Source organism: Zalophus californianus, chromosome 8, assembly GCF_009762305.2.
Source record: "Zalophus californianus isolate mZalCal1 chromosome 8, mZalCal1.pri.v2, whole genome shotgun sequence".
NCBI classification, from domain to species: domain Eukaryota; kingdom Metazoa; phylum Chordata; class Mammalia; order Carnivora; family Otariidae; genus Zalophus; species Zalophus californianus.
In genome coordinates this window covers 107832178-107853407 of record NC_045602.1, presented here as the reverse complement: position 1 = coordinate 107853407, position 21230 = coordinate 107832178, and the positions used below count along the sequence as shown (strand labels likewise).

At 40.7% G+C, this 21230-nt stretch overlaps 1 protein-coding gene across 1 annotated transcript in view; it reads right to left on the bottom strand.

Moving 5' to 3' along the window:
* Positions 1-2456, bottom strand: part of LOC113938471 (putative elongation factor 1-alpha-like 3) — a 33756-nt gene extending 31300 nt beyond the window's left edge. The window contains exon 1 of the mRNA XM_035729027.1: positions 2438-2456. Within this exon, the coding sequence (XP_035584920.1) occupies positions 2438-2456 (19 nt within the window). The remainder of the gene's footprint in view (positions 1-2437) is intronic.
* Between the last annotated feature and the right edge of the window lie 18774 nt (positions 2457-21230).

Here is a 21230-nt window from a genome sequence, read left to right as displayed (position 1 = left end):
GACATGAGGATGCCTAATGAGATAATGTAAGAGTCATAGCCAAGGGCCTGATATATACTAAGTGTTCAGTGCATTCTAGATGCATTATTTTTTTTCAATTATTTAAATTATTATTGCTGGAAGAGAAAACTGCCTTTTCTGAGGGAGAATCATGAACCCTCATTTGGGCTCATTTTACCTTACAGAGAATGATGAGGGGAAGTCTTCACTTAGAATATAATTGTACCTACAATGCAGAAAACTAGTAATTTAGAAGGATCTACTGAATCAGCCAAAAGATGTGCGAACCAATGCTGAAATAGATTGCCATTTTTAAAAATAATAATGGCTACATTTATTGAGAACTTAGCAATGATCAGGTGCTCTCACAAGAGCTTGGCATTAATTTGTTCAATCTATGAACCAACAACTCTATGAGGGTGGTACCATTATTATTTCCACTTAAGAATGTAGAACCACAGAGGGATTAAGCAGCTTGCTCAAGGTCACACAGCAGTAAGATTCAAGGGCAGGACTCACACCCAGTCTGACACAAGAGACATCACTTTTAATACTATTCTAGGCTGCAGATCATAGCTTAGAAGCTAGAGGCTAGACAAATGGAGTCTACTTGTCTTCACATGGAGGCTTTCTTTCCATTGTGGGCAGCATCTGGACCAATTACATTACATTAGGGAAATGTATTTCTTCCTTAATGTAGACTTTAGTATCCTGAGATATTGGTTTGGGAGATATTTATTTGGTCTTATCCCCGAATGACCAGGAAGAATTCTTACTTCACTTCTCTGATTGGTGGAGAGATCTTGGGCATAGAATCCCAGTGTCCACCCTGGACTATCAGTCTCCAGCCTTACCACCTCCTCCACCTTGTCCCTGACTTGAATAATTCAGATTTGGGGGACTGTCCTTTTGAAGATTAATGTATGGTCTGCTATGAGAAGACTGAACTCGAGCTAGAACAGCCCTGTGAGTTGAGGTTTAAATTCCTTTGGTTTGAAAAAGGAAGCACTCTTCTCTGAAGGGCCAGATGAGTATATGGGAGAGCAACACTCAGCACTCTATTGGTATATTGTTTTGGACTTCCATAAAGCATACAGTTAAACTTCTCTGAATATCCACCAACGAAAGTTTGCTACTTATTGAATTTGGACTATATCATGGAGGACCAAAAGCAAAATGTGTGATTTTTACTGTCCTAAGTGGACAGCATCGTTGAAGAGACAAGAAAAAATGGATGGAAGAACACGTGGCGTTGGGTCAGAAGACATGTCACCAAGTCCTGGTCCTTTTGTCTTCCTAAGCCTCTTTTTTCTCCCTACAAAATGAAAGGACTTGATTAAAAGACCCCTTACGTAGTTTTGTTCTTAGGAGGATGGTGTAGATGATAATCATTTGCAACTTTATCTTTGATACAAGTTTCATGGTTCTATTTCATTTATTCATTCAACAAAAATTTATTGAGTGCCTAATATGTGCCAGACACTCTTCTGGGAACAGAAGACACAACAGTCAAAAAAGAGGTAAAGAGCCCTCCCCTCAAGAATCGGACATTATAACCAGGAGAGACAGATGACGAACTGTAAGAGATGATGATAAGTACTTATATATTTGAATGTGCCATAAAACTCCATAAGCCCAGTAACAGATTAAGAGTTTGCAATTTTAAATGGGGGTAGGCCTTATTGAGAAAATGACATTTGAACAAATGATTGAAGGAAGTGAGGTAGTTGTCTGTAGATGTCTAGGGGAAGAACCTTCCAAACAGAGGGAACAGCCAGTGGAAACTCCCTAAAGAGGGGTTTCATCTGATTAGCGGAAGAGCAGGAAGGTCAGTGTACCTGGAACCTAGTAAAGCAATGAGGAGAGGATAGGGATGACATGGTATCCCTATTGTGTGAGGCTTTGCAGGACATTGTACGGGCTTGGACTCTCACTCGCTGATGAGTGAGATTGGAGGCAAGGAGCTTTGGAAGGTCTTAAGCCCAGTAGTTGTAACAGGATGACTCTGGTCACCATTCTGAGAATAGCCAAGTTTAGAAGCAGGAAAACTAGCTAGGAGGCTACTGCAGGGATCCAGGCAGGGGATGGTGGTGGCACAGGCCAGAGTGCTAACGGTGGGAAGAAGTGGCCATCATCCGGATATATTTTGAACATCGGTTCAATGAGATTTCCTGATTTTCTTCTCCATTTGGAGGATAATGCAGTCACTTTGAGGTTAGTCCAAGTCACTAGTACTCATCTAAGAACAAAAAATAACCAGCGGAAACTGCTTCCTCCAGTGAATGCTGTTGATAAGAAGTTTGTGTGAGGCACAGTTCTTCATCTCCTTCCACCTCCCAATTCTGCAGCGCCTTTCCGTCTCAAGTCTTAGGCTGTCTGTGTGCCTACTTCCTCTCCATACATATCATCCATAAATGATTTCGGTGCCACTCCTCACCTCCTTCTCGTTTAGCCATTGTGAGTACTTTCTGCACCTCACTGGAATGTGAGTAATTATATGTACTCCTGGATTGATAGATAGATGCATAGTTCATTCCCAAGTAACCAAAAATGTAGGTATAATGGTCTCTGCATTTGTTTATGTGTTTGCTCAGTTGGAAGTGTGATATAAAATAGTGCACCAGGATTGAGCAAAGGCTATAGCTCTGGTGTTGTTACTTAGTAGTTGAGTAACCACAAGCAAGTTATTCAAATCTCTTGGACTTCTACTTTCTACCCTACAAAATGGAGTAAGTGGGAAAGTTGCCATCTAAGGACCATTTAAGTTTATCCATTGCACTTGGCTTCCACTATGCCACCTATGCCTTTGTTATTTCCTTTCATTTCCCTACCTCTTTCCCCCTTAGCAGCTTAGCTCAAGCAGTATCTTTTGTCACTTCTGATTTCTTGTCATCCTTACTGGCGTCATGAGCTTTCTCCACTGTGTGCCTTTTTCTCCCAGTAGATGGCAGTATTCAGTTTTGTTTCCCCGTGGTACTTCTTTCCCCGGCTTGGAGGGACTGGGCCAGCTGCCCTTCTGCAAAGCTTGCATTCTTTATTTCCCTAGAGGTGATCACAGAAGAGGGAATCTAGGGAGGAATTGATGAGTGATCAGAGGGTCCCCCCAGAATATTTGGGGAGGCCAAGGAGCCTCACCTTGCTTCTGAAGGAGGTTTATTTTATTTAACTGCTGGGTTACAGATAAAACCACAGCACTGTCTTCCATATTTCAAAGAGTTATTCCGACTCATCTCATCTCTTGATCCCTTGAGAGAGAGAGAATACAGATCTCATTTATTTCAGGTCTCAAGCCCAGAAGTTGTAATAGGATGACTCTGGCTGCCATTGTTGAGAATAGTCAGGGTTAGAAACAGAAAGACCAGTGAGGAGGCTACTGTAGTGGTCTAGGCAGATGATGGTGGTGGCTACAGGCCAGTAAGAGTAGCAGTGGGGAGAAGTAGTGTGGAGATGGAGAATGGTAGAACGAGCTCTAGGCTTGTTACCTGGAGAACCGGAGTCTCCTCCAGCACTGCTATGCACTAACCTCGGACAAGACTTAATTTCTCTGGGCCTCTGAAGTCCTTTCCTGCTCTAGAATTCTATAGAACCATGAAAAAAAAATTGATCTACATGTAGCTTTCAAACCACTTGACAAGGGTCACACCGTTAGTTGGTAGAGTGAGAACTAGAAGCCAGGTCTTTAGGGGGTGCTTCGCCTTGCCACTGACAGGATGGTGTGAGAATGTGTATTTCAGCAGTCAAGTTTCTTTTCTTCCCAGAAGAAATTTCAGAGAGGAAAATCAATACATATAACAAATCAAAGCTACTTGTTCTGGTTGAAGATGAGTAGAGTTTTCAGCCCTCTTGGGCCCCAAGACTGCAAGATAGAGAAAGTAACAACCCTGCTAATGGGCCTTCAAACCTCAAGTGTTGTGTGCTGACCTATGTTAATTGAAGAATTTTGGGATCTCTTTTCTTCAACTACCTTGGGAAGATTTTTCAGGGAGGAGAATATAATGGAGGTGTAGAGAAGTTTTATCTGGGGTAGCAGAAGCTGTCTGGGTGTGGGTTATATTGAAGTGGGTGGAGTCATACTCCAATGTAAAAACCTTTCATGGTTCTTAATTGCCTTTAGGGTCAAGTTCAGACTTGTTAGCATGGAAAAAAGATCTTCATCATCTGTCCCCCTTTGACCCCTCCAACCCTAGAGGGCACACTGTGCTCCTGGCATATCCTTGAAGATGTCATGCCCCTCAATACTACTACTCATTCTGGAAAATATGGCTCCCAAACTTCCCTTAAGCAATACTCCTGGCAAGCATTCATAGCATTCTGTACATGATTCTGCTCTAGCCGATACACGGTGTTTGTCTTCTCAGTGACTTCCTCCCTTGTCTGTGACTTGCTTAAGAACAGAGCTCACGTCTTACTGATCTTCAGCATCAAGCACAACACCGGATCCAATAGCAGGTCTTACTGTGATGAATCAGTGAACAACAGGAGATGTTTGGGACTGAGTTATACTGTAAGAAGGTGACAGAATGCCATAAATGAAGATGCTGAGAGCTGATTTAGAAGTTTATTACAGAGAACTTAGTCAAATATAGCCACTGTTTCCTCACAAAGAAGTATATATATATACACAGTTAACCAAAATGTTGACTGTCTACTGGTTTAGTAAGAAAGAGATTTTGGTTTGTTGTTGTTTGTAAATGACCTTGTCAGAATTCCTTTACAATCCAATGGACAAATACGGCTTCAGTATAGCCAAGAATACTAGAACCCTGAGTTCCGCATATGTGATAAATCAACCAGGACAATTTGATGTTACCATCCTTTTTGAGGAAAAAATAAATCATGTTCAAATTAACTGTGCAGACAGGATTGTAGTAGAAACTCTGACCTGCTTAAGGAAAATTAACTACCTTATTGCACACTAACAGCACCAGTTTGTATATAAATAATAATAAATAAGCTTTATTCACATATCTGCATTTAATCACTCATTTGTCTATTTAAAGGTAATACAATATTTTATATTGGAGCTTTTTATTATTTTTCCAATTGCTCCAGTTAAATTTGTCTTACGATTAAGGCTAATATTGAGGAAATGACCTTCTGGCTAATGTTATTACAACTGCTATATTTTATATCCTTTAGAATTTAGATCTTTTTTTAAAATTTAGATATTTAAAACAACTGTGTCATATTTGAAAATATGCCCTGCATTATTTGAAAATATTATATCAATTTAATCCTAAGTAGCATTTCTTTAGGTAAGCAATTTTTAAAGGTTTCTATGGTTTTAAGTTTGATAATATTTTATGAACAAAAGAAGTGTGGGCTTTAGAGTACAGACTCCAGGACCTTGACTGTATTCAAATTCCATCTCTTCCCTGTCTCTGCGTGACTCTAAACAAGTCACTTTGCCATTTGGTGCTTCATTTTCCTCATCTGTAAAACAGTGGAAGTAACTGTACCAGCCTTCTGGGGTTATTGAGTTGAGGTATATAAAGGTTATAACTAGAAAAGGCAAGGCATTGAGGCAGCTGGAGTCTCACAAAGGAAACAACCCTGCTGACACCTTCACGTTAGCCCAGTGGCACTGATTTTGGGATTCTGGACCACAGAACTAAGAGAATAAACTTACGGTTTTTAAGCCAGTGCATTTGTGGTAATTTGTTACACCAACTATAGGAAACTAATACAGATTTTGGTAAAGTTCAGCAAATCATGGGCAAAATTATTCTGTAAAAATACATCTCCAATATTACCATAAAAAAACAGTAGAAAAATACAATTTCATTTTCAAAAATCCCATTTGAAGTCTTTTTTTAAAAAAATCCTATCGGGAGCACTTGGGTAGCTTAATTGGTTAAGCGCTTGTCCGACTCTTGGTTTCCGCTCAGGTCATGATCTCACAGTCATGAGATTGAGCCCCATGTCAGGCTCTGTGCTCTGCGGGGAGTCTGAGATTCTCTTCCTCTCCCTCTCTGTCTGTCCCTCCCTCTCTCTCTCTCTCTACAAAAATAAATAAACAAATAAATCTTTAAAGAAATCCTATCAGTTTCTGGTTAATAGAAATTAAATTTTTAAAAACTCAGTAATGGGTATTTTGAAGTTGACTTTCTTTATATTGAAGACATAAGTGTAAGATTCCCACGTCTTCTAATTACAATAGAATATTCCATTAGGGAGGTAATGAAATCTCCTGGTTGGATTAAAAATAAAATGCAATCTTTGAATTCTTTTATCATCTCTGGATTTGGTCTGATGTTTCTGAAAGACTGAATGGCCCTTTACTTTGGGGCATTACTGCAGACCACGTTCTGGTCACTTTTATTTTCCACTGAATAGAATTCACCACCTTGGAAAGTGAATCAAAAGGAAGGAAGGAAGGGGGGAAGATAGGAGGGGAGGGAGAGAGAAAGAGGGAAAAAAAAGAAAGGGAACCCTGTTTACAAGTAAGAACAAACTTTACAACCATTACCAACAATTTACAACTCTTCCCCAAAATACACGCAGACTTAATAATCTTCTTCCATTAAGTCTGTAGAAGTTTAAAACACTACAAAGGATATGAAACATTAAAAAAAAAAAGCCCTCAAAGTGTATGCACACACATGCACATTCTCCAAGTACACACATGCCCATAACCAGTACTACCATTAAATAATACTCATTCAAACACTACCCCAGGGGGCATGTGGAATTTATCACCCATCCCCTTTAGGTAATTTCCTTTTCTTCATACTTTCTGCTGCCCATACATAACCTTGGTTCATGATCTATGTGTAAAATGCATTTGAATCTCTCTCTCTCTCTCTTTTTTATTGCCAAGATACATAAAAATAACCTTTCTGGTCCCAAATATATACAAAGTCCCAAATCCATGTCAAGGCATCTCAAACTACTTGCAAATAGTTTTCAGTAATGGTTTTCATAATATTGTTTAGCTGGCAACATTTGTAACCAGCTTATTGACATTTTCTAATTATCACCTTTTTTTGCCTGTATAAATCATGCTCATAGTATTTGAAGTTGATATCAACAGTCTGATTAGTGCTAGACAGGCCTGCTTGGGGGAGGGATTCTGGAAGACAGCTGATTCTTTTCTCACTTCCTAAGCCCCATCTATGTCAGCAAAGAAGCATTATTTACAAGGATCAAGGAAAATACTGTGTATAAATCAACACAGAAGTTAAAAGCATAATTTTAAATCTGTATCCCAGCTCTAGGCAAGTTTATAAACTCTTTTTGAGCCCAGTTTTACCATGTGTAAAACTGGGAAAATAATAGCTCTTCCTAAAGAACTAATGAAAATTAAAGGAGCTAATGTACCTGTGATCAGTTTTCAACAAAGGGCATAATCTCCACTGCCAAGAAAACCAACCACCAGTAGCAGTAATACTCAATGCACAAGCCAGAATTGTCTGAACAGTGCTGTATTCTTTATCTGTGAGAAGATAGATAATTCAGGTGGGGGGTGGGGGTGCTGGTATGTACAGATAAGGCAACTTCCCATATAGATAATAAGCACAAAATGAAGTAAAAATATTTCTCATGAAACCATTGGAAGCTACCAGGTATATAGTATCCATTGACTCTTTTATATACATATTCATCATTGCAGAGTGAATCAGTGAAAGTGTTCATGGTCCGAAAAGTAGCCACAATAGAGAGGCTGATTGTTGCACATGAAGTGTCTGTCCACTCAGGCCTCAACTCTCACTTTGAGACTATTCAGGCAGGTCTGTTTCAATAACATTCTGTGTTCAGTTCTGAGACTGTGCATTCGCTTGGACTGCTTTCCATTTTAGCATGTACTATTTCTCCCTCCACTTGCCAGATTCCTTCCTCTTCCTCGTGAGTCTACCTCCCACCCCTGGCTGTCAGAGGGGACCTCCCAGTGTTGCCCTATGTGTTAGTTGTCCCTTTCTCTGAACTGCTGCTCAGTCTGGCATTTGATGAGAGTTTGGTTGATGTAGATGGGAACTTTCCAGAGACCCATGGAGCAGGAAGGGGCATTACAGAGCATCTGGTCCAACTGCCTTGGTTGATAGATAAAGAAACTGTACTCCAGAGAGTGAGGGCATCTCACCAAAGATCATTCATGGAGAGTAGCCCGGCTAGGACAAGGGTCCTGGCTTCTTGACTCCTAGTCCACACCTTTTAGAACTTTACCACTCAGCTATTATGTTGTTGCCACCGTTCCATCGTTCTTACCGATCTCTCCTTTTGGTTCTAAAACCCGTTTCTAATGTTTTGATCCTGTCCCTTTCACTGGGGAGTACAGTGAAATATAGCTGCTTTTTGATTATATGCATGTAAATATGTGTCACACCCATCTTAAGATAGGAGTCAGAATTCCTGGTCTTCCTCCGTTTGTCAGTATTTGGGGGGAATGTAGGGAATAGGCTGTCAGACTGCATTTTTTCCAAAACTATTCGTTATCCTCTCTCTTCCTCACGTAATAACATAATATATTATAAGTATATGCCTACTTTTACAAACCGTATATTCTGCTGATAATCAAAATATGCACAAAGACTATACCTAGAACTTCCACGCAATATGCACAAACACAGTGAGTTCCATTAACAGAAAAAATGAAGTTTCTCTGAAAGGTGTTATTTGGACAGTTATGTATGAAAATAAGAATGTCCTTTTTCATAGATACATGATGAAGGCTTTAGGGTCAAGGGGCATCATATCTACAGCTTAGATATCAAAAAAAGGAAAAGAGAGACAGACAAAAAGAATAAATATGATAATTTAGATAGATAGATGTCAAAAAGAGGAAAAGAGAAAGACAAAAAGAATAAATATGATAATGCAAATAGGCTAAAATGAAGAGTTTTTGAAAGTTAAAATTCCTACCAATCCAAATACAAATGAGTTCTGCCTCTCCTGCGGCCCCAGTGTGGAGCCCAGCAGCTCTGGAAGCTTTACATGCCTCGTTATTCTATTCACAACCAGCACAGAAGAGAAGGCATTTGGCTCCAGAATTTCACATTTCCCTTGCCTCTCCAAAAAAGAGCCCTGTGATTAACTCTGATTGGCCTGTCCTAGGTGCAGGACTTTGGACCAGTCACTCTTGCTGGGGAAGGGAATGCATTGACTGGATTAGTTTTAGTCATCTGTTCTGACCCTTGGAACTCTGTATGAATAGTTGGGGTCTGCAGAACTCCATAGATCCCCAAACCAGAAAAAAACAAAACAAATAGATTTGCTAGATGAGGTTTTAACTCCTGGCTAAGATGCTAGTAAGTGGTGACAGGGTCCCAAAGTGGAAAAAAAGAAAGGGAAGTCAGAAATGAAATGGTAATGGAATATTCATCCATGACTCGAGGCTAGGCTAAGGGCTGTTGCCTTCCAGTCTGTCATCAGTCCCTAATTCCTTGGTGTTAATGTGTTCCTGATCTCTTTCTGAAAGAATTCCTAAAGACCAAGGAGATGGAACAGAGGAAAGTCCCTGTACAGAGATGGGAATCTAGGACCTCCCCCCAAATCCCGGTCTATCCCAAGATATTCTTCATAACAAACACTACTGAGTTGTGTAATCTTCTGCTTTTAAGATGCTTCCATTATCAAACATTTCACTCTGCTTGGTTTATCACATAAAACAAATATAGAAATAAATGACTAAAGATTTTACATTAAAGATATGAGTGTGGTCTCCAGGACTTTCAAAACTGACTGAAATTATGTAGTTTTTGGCGATCAGTGAGTGGTGGTGGTCACCTTTACCTAACCCACCTACATTGACCAGTGGGTCATTTTTAAGGCATGGTCTTCCAATAAGTAAAGTTAGTATGAATGCCCCGTGGCATCTTCAGCGTCCTGTGGGAGAAGAGGAGAGGAAGGGGAAAGGGGGGTAAGAGGAAAGTCCCCAGAGCTGTGGAGTATTCATGCACTGGGGCTCCGAGATTTTTTTTTCTGTCATCAGTTTTGTGTTTGCATCCTAATTTCCTATAAATCAGGAGGACAAAAGTACATGCAGAATATCTTGATCCAAATCTAGGTTTATCACTGGTTAACTATGGGATTTTAGATAGTCCTTTTACTTTTCTGAGCTTATGAGCACAGAAATGGCCCTATTTTGATCACATGGATGTTCTGATAAAAAGAAAAATTCACTCTCGGGAAGGTCAACATGTAGGAAGCCTTGGTTGATTAGAGATAATCATAAGTGCAGATAACCCAAAGATATAAGAATATTTCGTGATTTTTGTTCATACACTTAGGAAAATCCTGATTCTGAAACTTACTTTGCATACTCTAGCCCATTCCTGAGCATGAATCAAAATATTCAGATTCCTGGGCTTTGCTTTGTCCAGATTTCTACTAAATTAGCATATCTGGAAATGTGGCCGGGAGATCTGTATCTTTAAATGATCTTTAGATGATTCTGAACAGCTAGATTTGATCTAACCCAGTGGTAGAACTCGCACTTGGCATGGAAGTCAGAAGCCCCAAACCCTTGGCTCTGTCATTTATTACATAAAATTGGAAAATTGTCAAGTAATTTGGACCCTAATTTCTTCATTTATAAAAAACAAAGAACTAAGATAAGATTATTTCTAAGTTTCTTTTAGTAATAATGTTTATGAAGTTATGAATGATCCTTTTAGTTATTTCAAAGCAAGTTGTGAATTAGAGAGTGAATTGGAGGCATTGATAATAATAGGTTCTGAGTTAAGAATATGCTCCCAGGGCCGCAAACTCTGATATGAAATGTCTTAGAGTTACTCTATGCATATACATCAGTTGAGGTCCCGTGACCACGGCCCAGCAGTTCTCTGGTCAGAGGCTGCCTGGCAACACTAGTGTTTCTGATCCAGTACAAAGAAGGACCATATAAATGTTCACGGGTCAGAGGCTTCCACCTCTGACCTGTGCTCAGGGAATTTTCACGGGAAACTCCCATGCCTACAAATTAGGTTAACGTGTGAAAACCCCGCTGTGTTAATGGGGGACAGTCAGTAGAATGGAATGCCAGAAGAGATGAGCCAAACTGATCGACTGGCGTATGTGGGGCATAAATTCTGCTCCAAATATAGGCACCTAGTTTCCTTCTCCTCCCTTCTCTGTTTTATCTTACCATGGCAAAAACTGTTTAGATAAGGTACATTTCCCAGAGCTTATTAACCAGTTGCAGTTAATGGCTCCAGGCCAATTGGTTACTTTTATCCTCAAGAAATCCTAGTCCTTAGGAACTGATCTTCAGCTCTGACCATCATGCCAATCATCTTGTTTGGGTCCATTTACACGGGGTGATTGAATTAAAAAGGTAAGGGGGATGGAGAAATGCATAAGCTGGGGCTCTTGCCCTTGTCTGCACTATTGAGTCATCACCATAATGTGCCAAATTACTCAAATAAGTCTGGTCATGTTCACATTCAGCAGTAAGGAGGATACTCTGTATGACTTGCATGAGGACATGAAATGCCAGCGGGATCCATATAATCAACATCCTGGCTTGTGCCAAGAAGGGTGGGTGGAGTCGTGTGCCACATGCAAGGGATTCCTAAATGTTTACTCTAATTTGCTGCCTGGTTATATTTGACTTCTGTGGGTTGGCACGGCAACCATTCTATTTAATTCTGGCTCTTCTAATTGTAGAAGGAACAGTCAGGGGCTTTTAAACTAATGTTTAAAAAAACAGTTGTTTGGGGTCATTGTTCCTTCTCCTTTAGAGTAACTGTTGAACATAGTGTTGTGGTTAATAACACAGGTTCCAGAGAAAGATGGGTTTGGGTGTCAGTTCTGGGTCATACTCCTAAGCTGTGCCTGACTTTCCATGCCTCTGCTTCCTTCATTTCCATAATGGGGATAATTAACAGCACCTGCTTCATGAGCTTGTAGGGAAGATTAAATAAATTAATATGTGTTGAGTACTTAGCATGATGCCTGGCCCATAGCAAGGACTCAGTATATGTGACTGGATTATAAGCACCCGTAATTCATTATTTTGAGTTATGTATGTGTGGGTCTTTTTAGATGGCCTAGTTTTCAAACACTTTTATGTAGAAATAACCTACCCGACAGTCAACAGAAGCCAAGACGCCTGAAGTCCTTTCTATGCTATTAACCAAGGAGGCCATTTGACCTTGAGAGTTAATTTCTGGCCCTGACAAGAAGTTTTATTGAAAAGTCTAATGGCAGAATACCTTTGACTATATGCTGCTACATACCTGAACTATAAAAAGACCTCAAGAAATGATTTTACTGCTGTACTCTGTAAAACCATGCTCAATGCTCTCTCTCCTAGGCTGGTGTCTGTCAAACTCTAATGTGGACACAGATCATCTGGGGATCTTATTAAAATACAGATTCTGATATAGCAGGTCTGGGTGGAGCTTGAGGTTTTAGTTTCCAACAAGCTACCCTCGGCGGGTTGAGGGGGGGGATGCAAACTTTGTTCCAGGGACCACACTTGGAATAGTGAGATTTTGGCTGCTAGGCTGGATCTGATGCATCCTTACCACATTATCCAGGGGGAGGCTAGAGGCACTGGTGGGGTGGCACTAAACCAATGCCCATTTTATCAGTAATTTTATGTGTATGTGGTAGGGCTAGAGATAGGAAATGTAAAGTCAAGGAGAGTGATTCTCAACCCCAGATACGTATCAGTATCACTTGGTTAGCTTTAAAAAAGTACTGTAGAATCCACATTAACCTAATTGAATAAAAAACTCTAGGGGGGATAGTTGAAGCATTAAAAAAAATCCCAGATAATTATAAAATAATATCATTTATTCATCTCTGCAGTTGGAGATGAGTATCACTGCTCTAAGACAGTGGTTTCCCAATGTAAGCATGCCTCAGAATCATAGGAGAGTCTGCTAAAATAGTGTTGGACCCTACCTCCAAAATTTCTGATTCAGTAGATCTTCAGGGTGTCCTAAGAATTTGCAGCTCTAAGTATCCAAGTGAAGCTGATACCGTTGGTCTGTGGACCATATTTTGGGAACCTCTGCTCTAGTATATAGAAAGTACTTCACTCATTCATTCAGCAAATAGTTGCAGAGCCCTTATTATGTAACATATAGCATTCTAGATGCTGAGAATATAATAGTGAATAAAAGGGTAGCTTAGAAAGGGAGTGTACAGTTAGCAAGCAGTGCTGGTCACCTTCAGAAATACATAGGAGAGGCACTGATCTCAGGAAGTGATGTTCAAGTAGACAACTTAATAATGAGTTAGAATTAACCACAGGGTAAGTCCATGTTGGGGGAGAGGGGCAGGACAGGAAAGACTATAACAAGTGGCAGTGTGTGTGTGTGTGTGTGTGTGTGTGTGTGTGTGTGTGTGTGTGTGTGTGTGTGTGTGTGTGTGTGTGTAAGTCCATGTTGGGGGAGAGGGGCAGGACAGGAAAGACTATAACAAGTGGCAGTGTGTGTGTGTGTGTGTGTGTGTGTGTGTGTGTGTGTGTGTGTGTGTGTGTGTGTGTGTGTGTTTGAAGGCAGGTCAGAGTGCATCTGAGCTTACCAGTGGAGAATTGGGTACTAGCAGGGGTGGGAGGTGTTTGAGAGACAAGGCTGGGAAGATAAACAGAAGCCAGATCATAAAGAACTTTGTGTGCCATTCAGACTTTATTTCAGGGTCAGCAGGGTGCCAGTGAAGGGTTTTAAATAGGAGAGTGACACAATCAGCATTGCTTCTTGAAAATATCATTCTGGCCTCACAGTGGAGGATGGAATGGAGTGGAAGTAAGGAGACTGGTTAGGTGGAAGACAGGCAAAGCTATTGTTATTTTAAGATGTTTACTTGCACATTGTCTTAGTGGCCTTTTTCCTAGACAACTAGATGTCGCCCTCCCTGGTCCTTTCAGTGCAGGAAGTCTGGAATGGGCGTAGAAGAGTAAAAGGAGAAGAATGGAGCCTCTGTAAGGGTAGGGGAAAGGGGTGGGAGTAGAACATCTACATGAGGCATTTGTGTTTAGGCCAGAGTAGAGGTGAATAGAAAAGAGAAATTGATTTTCAATTCAGTGCTTATCTGGAACTTATTTTGAGGAATTACTACCCACCTCAGCAATCATTTAGCAATAAACTCAGTCCAATTCTTTATGATTCCCAAGATCTTTTGAGCTTGAAAACAGTGGTTGCAATGGATGTGCATTGTAGTTATTTAGGAATGCAGCCAAGTGAACATGGAAGGTGTTACCTGGGTAGCTGGGCAGTGGCCCACCCCAATGCCTGTCTCACCCCATGATCAGAACTAGTGCTCTTTCTGAGAATCTTCCAAATATAATTAAGGGACACGGTGCTGAAGGGGTAATGGAGATCAACTTGTCTTCTTTCTTTGTTCCACAAAGAAACAAGAGTAGTGTACACTTTTCCCTAAGTGTGGAAAACTGCAGTGGCCCTTGGTCTTCCTGACATTCGTATGGATTCACAAACTCTTGAAGCACCGTATTATTTTTGAAATTAGAAATTTCTGAACAGATGGAGGATTCAGAGCTTTTACAGCTAAATGCTAAGGAAATATTTATTGATGTCAGGATACTTTAAATTATGGTTTTCTCTCTCCTAAAATATGTCCTAGCCATCCAATTAGCCACTGAAGGAAATCCTTCAGTATTTTTAATGCTTGCTCTACTCCTAGTAGCAATGGACTTACACACAGGATTTGAGCTTCTCTGGAGATAAAGATGTCCTACTTTTTTTCCACAATTGGCAGGACAGGTGCATTTATTGGCTTATTTAATTTATTATTTAATTTGTGTACATACTTGATCTATCCATTAGTTTACTTAGGACTCAGAGCAGTGCTGATAGGTTTTCTTTTTTTTTTTCTTTTTTTTTTTTTTTTTTAAAGATTTTATTTATTTATTTGAGAGAGAGAGAATGAGAGACAGAAAGCACGAGAGGGAAGAGGGTCAGAGGGAGAAGCAGACTTCCTGCTGAGCAGGGAGCCCGATGTGGGACTCGATCCCGGGACTCCAGGATCATGACCTGAGCCGAAGGCAGTCGTTCAACCAACTGAGCCACCCAGGCGCCCTGATAGGTTTTCATCGTTCCAATTTTACAGAAAAGAAGATGAAATTTGTAGAAGGGAAGTATGATGTCCACAATGACATGGCTGTTCTGCCTGATAGCAAACCTTCTCAGAGAGTTTACTTCTGGGTAGGGAGGTCACTCGACTTGGAGAAAACTAAAATTAAATTCTGCTGTCACCCCAGGCCCTTCAGTTGAGAGAGAAGCTAAACCTGGGCTATGTGAAAAGGTACAACTTGCCACAAGTTTGAATCTGTTAAGGCAGGACTTTTTGTGCTTTGAATCACAACCTTGATCTTCATTTTAGTCACATGGAATGGTGCCTTAAAAGGCTACACCCCAGTAGGGATGTCCACTTAAATCGACCTGTAATGCCTCCTGAGCTTTAAAGTCACCCTGGAGCAGAGCTTAGCCAAAGGGAAATAATCACCATTCCTCTTTAAGCTTTGAATTGAATACAGCTAGTAGGAAAGTTCTCTTCCTCTGTCTGTCTTCTCACCTTGGAGACACACTTTTCTTGCCTGGATTCTTCCCTCTCATTGAGACTGTGGGGATTAAAGCTGGAGTGTGTGGTTCATCACAACACTGAGTGGTAGGTGTTTGGATAACCACCCACTTAATGGTTTCTTATGTGTTCATTCACACTGCATCCGACCCGATGTCACTGGGCAAGCACATAAGATGCATTGTTGGATAACTTTTGAAGCCAAAGCTCACATGAGTGGAAATGCGGCTATCTTGACTTCAGTCAGATTCCCAAAGCATTTTTTAGCTCCTTACTACTCAAAATGTGGCCCAAGGACCAGAAAGAAGCATTAGTATTACCTGGGAGTTCAGAAATACAGACTCTTAGCCTCTACCAGTACATAGAATATGCATTTCAGAAGGTCCCCACATAGTTTAGGCACACAGAAATGGAGAAGTCTAGAGAAGTTTTAGGGAAGAGAGTCTCTCATCCTCTCCAGGATACGCAGACAACAAGAAAGAGCCTTGGCCGGAACCTCTGAAAATGCAGTTCCTTTCAGAGCTTGTTTCCTGTTTGATAACTCACCAAATCTTTATAACTGGAATGTGAAGTAGGGTTCAGCCAAGGAACTGGGTGAGAGTTAATGGATCAATCTGCTCTCCCCCATCAGTGCTTTTACTGCTGACTTCTGGAATGTGTTTGATGAAAAGAGAGCGACTTCTTCAGACAGAAGATACTGATGTGGCCTGCTGAGGTTAGGACCCGCAGGAACAATACACCAATGTTATCAGGACTTTGCTTGCCTCCAACTCCATTCCAAAACTGACAACAGGAGAGAAAGCATTTTTTAAAGCCCTTGCTGTCAGTTGTCCGTATTATAAATAGCCATATGCTCTGCTTATCCCTGGGTGGGGGGGTGTAGACATCATTGTTCCATTCTTGTTTGGATTAAGAGTTTCTTTTCAGTAGCTTCTTAGGAGTGGATCTAAAAAATGGAACTAGTAGCAAAGTAACATTGCTTCCATTTGTCTTTGCAAAAGCTTGGATATGTTGAATGTCAAAATCAGAAAAGGACGTTGCTACTTTTTTTCTATCATCAGGTTTGATTGCCCTTTACCAGTGGATAATTAACAAAGAAGCTACTGCCCTGTGTTCAACCCCAGAATTTCAGTAAAATAAGTGGGTAAATAGGTAATAAAAGTAAGGAAGTCAAAAGAATCCTAAATCACCAATATTTTCCATCAGTCCAACCGCTAGGTTGGTCTGGTGACCTCTAACACCAACTGAGTTTCCAAAATAAATATTTTTCATCTTTCTCATTATAGCTAAGCAAGGTTATTAATACAAACCAATTAACCTGAGTCTAGGTTTCAGAAGGTGGCTATAAGGGTCAAGACTGACCAATGATTTATATGTACATTACAGTAAAATAAGATTTGCTGGCTCCATCTGAAAGGGACAATTTTTAGAGAAGAGAAGGTCTGGCATCTGTAGTGGCAGATGCAAGCAAGAACTTTGATTATAAAGAGGCACCCATGACCCATTTACAAAACAGGATTTACCTTTCAACTTGTGTATCTGGAAGTGAAAAAGTATTTGGGTCTATTGACCTGTCTCTACCCGATTCCCCTCTTTTGTTTGGCAAGCATTTTAAGGCAACTAGAATCAGTCGGTTAACAAATCCACTCGGATATTATAGAGATACTTTTTTTTTTTTTAAAGATTTTCATTTATTTAACACAGAGAGAGAGAGAGAGAGCGAGGGCAGGAACACAAACAGGGGCAGTGGGAGAGGGAGAAGCAGCCTTCCCGTGGAGCAGGGAGCCCGATGCGGGACTCCATCCCAGGACCCTTGGGATCATGACCTGAGCTGAAGGCAGACGCTTAACGACTGAGCCACCAAGGCACCCCAAGATACTTTTACTTCATTAGCACTAATGAAACCAAGCCAGTCAACAGCTAAGGTCAGTGAATTTGTCTACCTGGCTTGGAAGGGTGAGCCTATCAGAATTAACCAGAACTGAAGGATAAATGACTGTCCTGAAGCCATGGGCCATCTGGTGTGAAATTGGCATGTTAGGGCCCAAAGCAAAAACCACCTGAAAGAGTATAGCTCACCCAGGGACCCTGTTGGCTTTAAGAAGGTATTTCAAACTTTCCCACCAGCTAAACCTATTAATGTCAAGAGCTTTATTAGGTTAACTGGCCTCTGGTAGAATTTTCAAGGCTCAGTTTCCACAGCCCTCACTGTCAACAGAAGTTTCCGTTGTGAAATGGTCTCTTTCTGTGTTTCCTCAACTGTATAGGTAAATGCGGTTCTCAGAAGGGTGAGGCTGCTGCAGAGGAATTGACAGACAGCACCCTGGTATTGGGTCTTCCATCGCATGACTCTTCTGAGTACAGTTGGGAAGCACAGACATGCCTTTATGCAAAAAAAAAAAAAAAAAGAGTTCCCCTACAAGCACACCTGATCACACTCATTCAAAGAGCCCTGCACCATGTCAAAGGAAAATGTTCTAGCATAAATCTCCAGGAACGGAAAAGGTCAAAGTCACTTCTAGTAATTAGTCTGCTGAAATACAGTGGTTCTGCTTTTTGTTTAACCTTTTAAGAAAAGGGCTACACTCCCACAAGTCTCAACAAGCAGCTTTTTATTAGGCACATCCTCAACACTCCTGCCCCTCTTCTTAACCCCTTCCCCTTAACCCCTTCCCTGCAGCCCTGGTAGAACATGTTTTTTATTTTGTTGCTTAAATTCCTTAACTTTGGGTGGATGAGTGTTCCCTTCCTGGTACACTCTATGCAGTCCTAACTGCTTTAAGTTACTTTAATACAGGCCATAAAGAAAAGCCATCATTAAAAAAAAAATTTTTTTTTAAGATTTTATTTATCCATTTGAGAGAGAGAGAGTATGAGAGGGGGAGGGTCAGAGGGAGAAGCAGACTCCCTGCTGAGCAGGGAGCCCGATGCGGGACTCGATCCTGGGACTCCAGGATCATGACCTGAGCCGAAGGCAGTCGCTTAACCAAATGAGCCACCCAGGTGCCCAGAAAAGCCATCATTTTAAACGTCCAGAAAAATCTTCAGGCATGTGCCAGCAGTTTAAAAAAAAAGCCTTGGCCACACAGGTTAGCAGTATGTATGTTAATGTTGGTTGTTGTATAGGACTGCTCTGTCCAACACAATAGCCATTAGTTTCGTGAGCACTGGAGGGCTAGTCTGAACTCAGATATGCTGTAAGTATAGAATGTACACTGAATTTTTGAAAATTTAATGTGTAGAAAGGATATAAAGCCTCTCGTTAGTAATTTTAATGTTTATTACATGTTGAAATAATATTTTAGATATATTGGTTTAAATAAAATATGATTAAATTTTATTTCACTTGTTCTTTTTGCTTTTTGTAAAGTGGCTATTAGAGAATTTAAAATTACAAAGGTGGTTTGCATTGTATTTCTGTTGGATGTAGTACTGATGCAGCAGATCAAGTTTTCTGTGTGCAGGTAGAGAAAAAGGAGCAATGTGATAAGTTTGATTTGTGTATCACATGATTTGGCATATAATTTTGCCCTACTTTGTGTTATTTTTGTTGTTTTCCTTTAAAAAATTTTAAGTTTTTTTCTTGATTCATCTTCCAATTATATTAGGACCTTTCAGAAGACAGATAAAATGTTTAAGCATATTCCGTGACCTATATTATATGTAGCATAGTCCTGGGCACATCATAGGGATTTCATCAGTGCTTGTGAGTAGAGTACAATTCGATGGTAAGAGATTCTTTAGATGAATAGATTTGTTTTGGGGCTAGTCTAAGAGTCACAATGCAGTTCTGGTAGAGCCACTAGATTTCCTGCCTGAATATGTCTAGCCATCCTTGAGACCAGTTCTGGCCATTGAGTTGTGAATAAAAGTGACATGTGTCCCTTCCAACCTGAGTAATTTGTTTTCAGAGTAATTTTTTATTCTCTGCCATAGTGATTAGAGACTGTTCCTATTTGCTTGGGTCCCCAGCTCACTTGCAATAGATGTAGAGCTTGCACAACAAATAACCCCTTATTGTTTTCAGCCATTGAGGCTTGGGGATTCTTTGTCAGGGCAGTACAGCGTGCTGCTGATCTGCCCCTGATTTGACGTGAATGCTTGCCCCTGCTGACTGCTAGAGCACGGCTATTTGACTTTAGGTTGGCTTTCAGGCCATTGCTCCAGCTTTCTCTACCTTATATTTCACTAATGTTTATTCTTGATAGCCAAAAAGAAAGAGGGTCAGTATTATATTCATGTCTTGAATCAGTGGTGATCTTTAGTTTTAATGTCTGGAGTCAGAGTGTCTGCTGTTAAAACATTCATTGAATCTTTAATAATAGTAATAAGTTAAGAATGCCAATCAAACTGCTCCAGGTAGCTTCCCCTTTGAGCAAAGGTAGCAACTGAAGATGAAGCAACAGATTTTAAAGGACATTGTGTAATTCTCCTTGGCTGGCACCGATTGATGTTTGTTGGATCATTTGGTTCTCTTTAGCCCTTGTTTTTGAGAACTAATTGTGTCTCCTGGCTTACCACACTGAACTGATTTGACAAGGATATAGCAGCATCACAGGGGTGTCTTGGGTGAAGGGGTATAACTGAAGGATTCCTGAGGAGGGAAGAAGTGGAGGAGGAAGATGATAATCCCAGTGAGTTGTCCCTAGGCAAAAAGTGAAAAACTTTAAGCTAATCTCGTCACTTGGCAGGACAAGAGAAGTCCTGAACTTTGAAATGACACCTCTTACTTACAGAGAAAACTCCAGCCTGCAGTTCCCAAACATGGCCCTGTTATTGTCTTACTTCTAAATAAAATACTTATTGTCTCTAAGTATTTCAGTTCTGTGTCTCATCTCAACTTGTAGAAGAGTTTCCATCCAGGGCACTAATTAATAAAGCAGAGATGAATGAATCATTTTACTCTAAACTGGATGGGGCAGTGTGGCTAATGGGCTGTATGTTTAGCCCTAGAAGGTCCTGGGATTCTTCACACTGGAGGCATCACCTAAAACCTGTTGTCCTGGAGACTCAGTGAATGGTCACTGTCTCACCAAACACAGAAGTTTGAACCCTTTTTTGGACCTAAGCACACACCTACTATGACAGTATATTAAGGGATGAATTTCAGACCCTGTAGGTCTTTTCCTGGCTGAAACATTGGAGAGAGGAAAAGAGAGAATAGGGCAGTCTTTGGTTATTCTGCGAACAGTCTCCTTCAGGCCAGTTATTAAGTAAGCCAAGAATTTAGTTGCTCCTCTTCCCAGTCAGTGTCCTGCTTGTCTTAGGTTGGCTTTCCTAGAAGCAAAGTTCAAGACAAGTTCAGCTACATACAGTTTACTGAGGGAGTGCTCTAAAAAGAAGGAAAAGTAGGGGAATCAGGGTGGTGCAGTGATAGGAAATAAGCAAAGAAGTGATGTAGTTATAATCAGGCTTCAGCCTGATCCATGGGGAGCATAGGATTATGAGTTATACCACAGAAATGGTCCCACCTTAACGTAAGAAAGGACATTCTTTTATATTCCTTTCTCAATCAGTCATTAGTTCTGGGCTGCCCTGGATGGGGTCATAATCTCCTGGGCAGGGTGGCTCCCTGTGTTCATAGCAAATTTCTAGAGAAGGTGGAGTGAAGGGCAGAGGGTGAGCCATAGCAACCAACACTTATAGTAGCTGGGAGATACCTGTGCCTGCCCAGTAAAAGGGCAGGCCACCCACAACACCCACTGCCCTGCTTCAGGTATTCCTCTAGTCATGCTCCTAAGTGT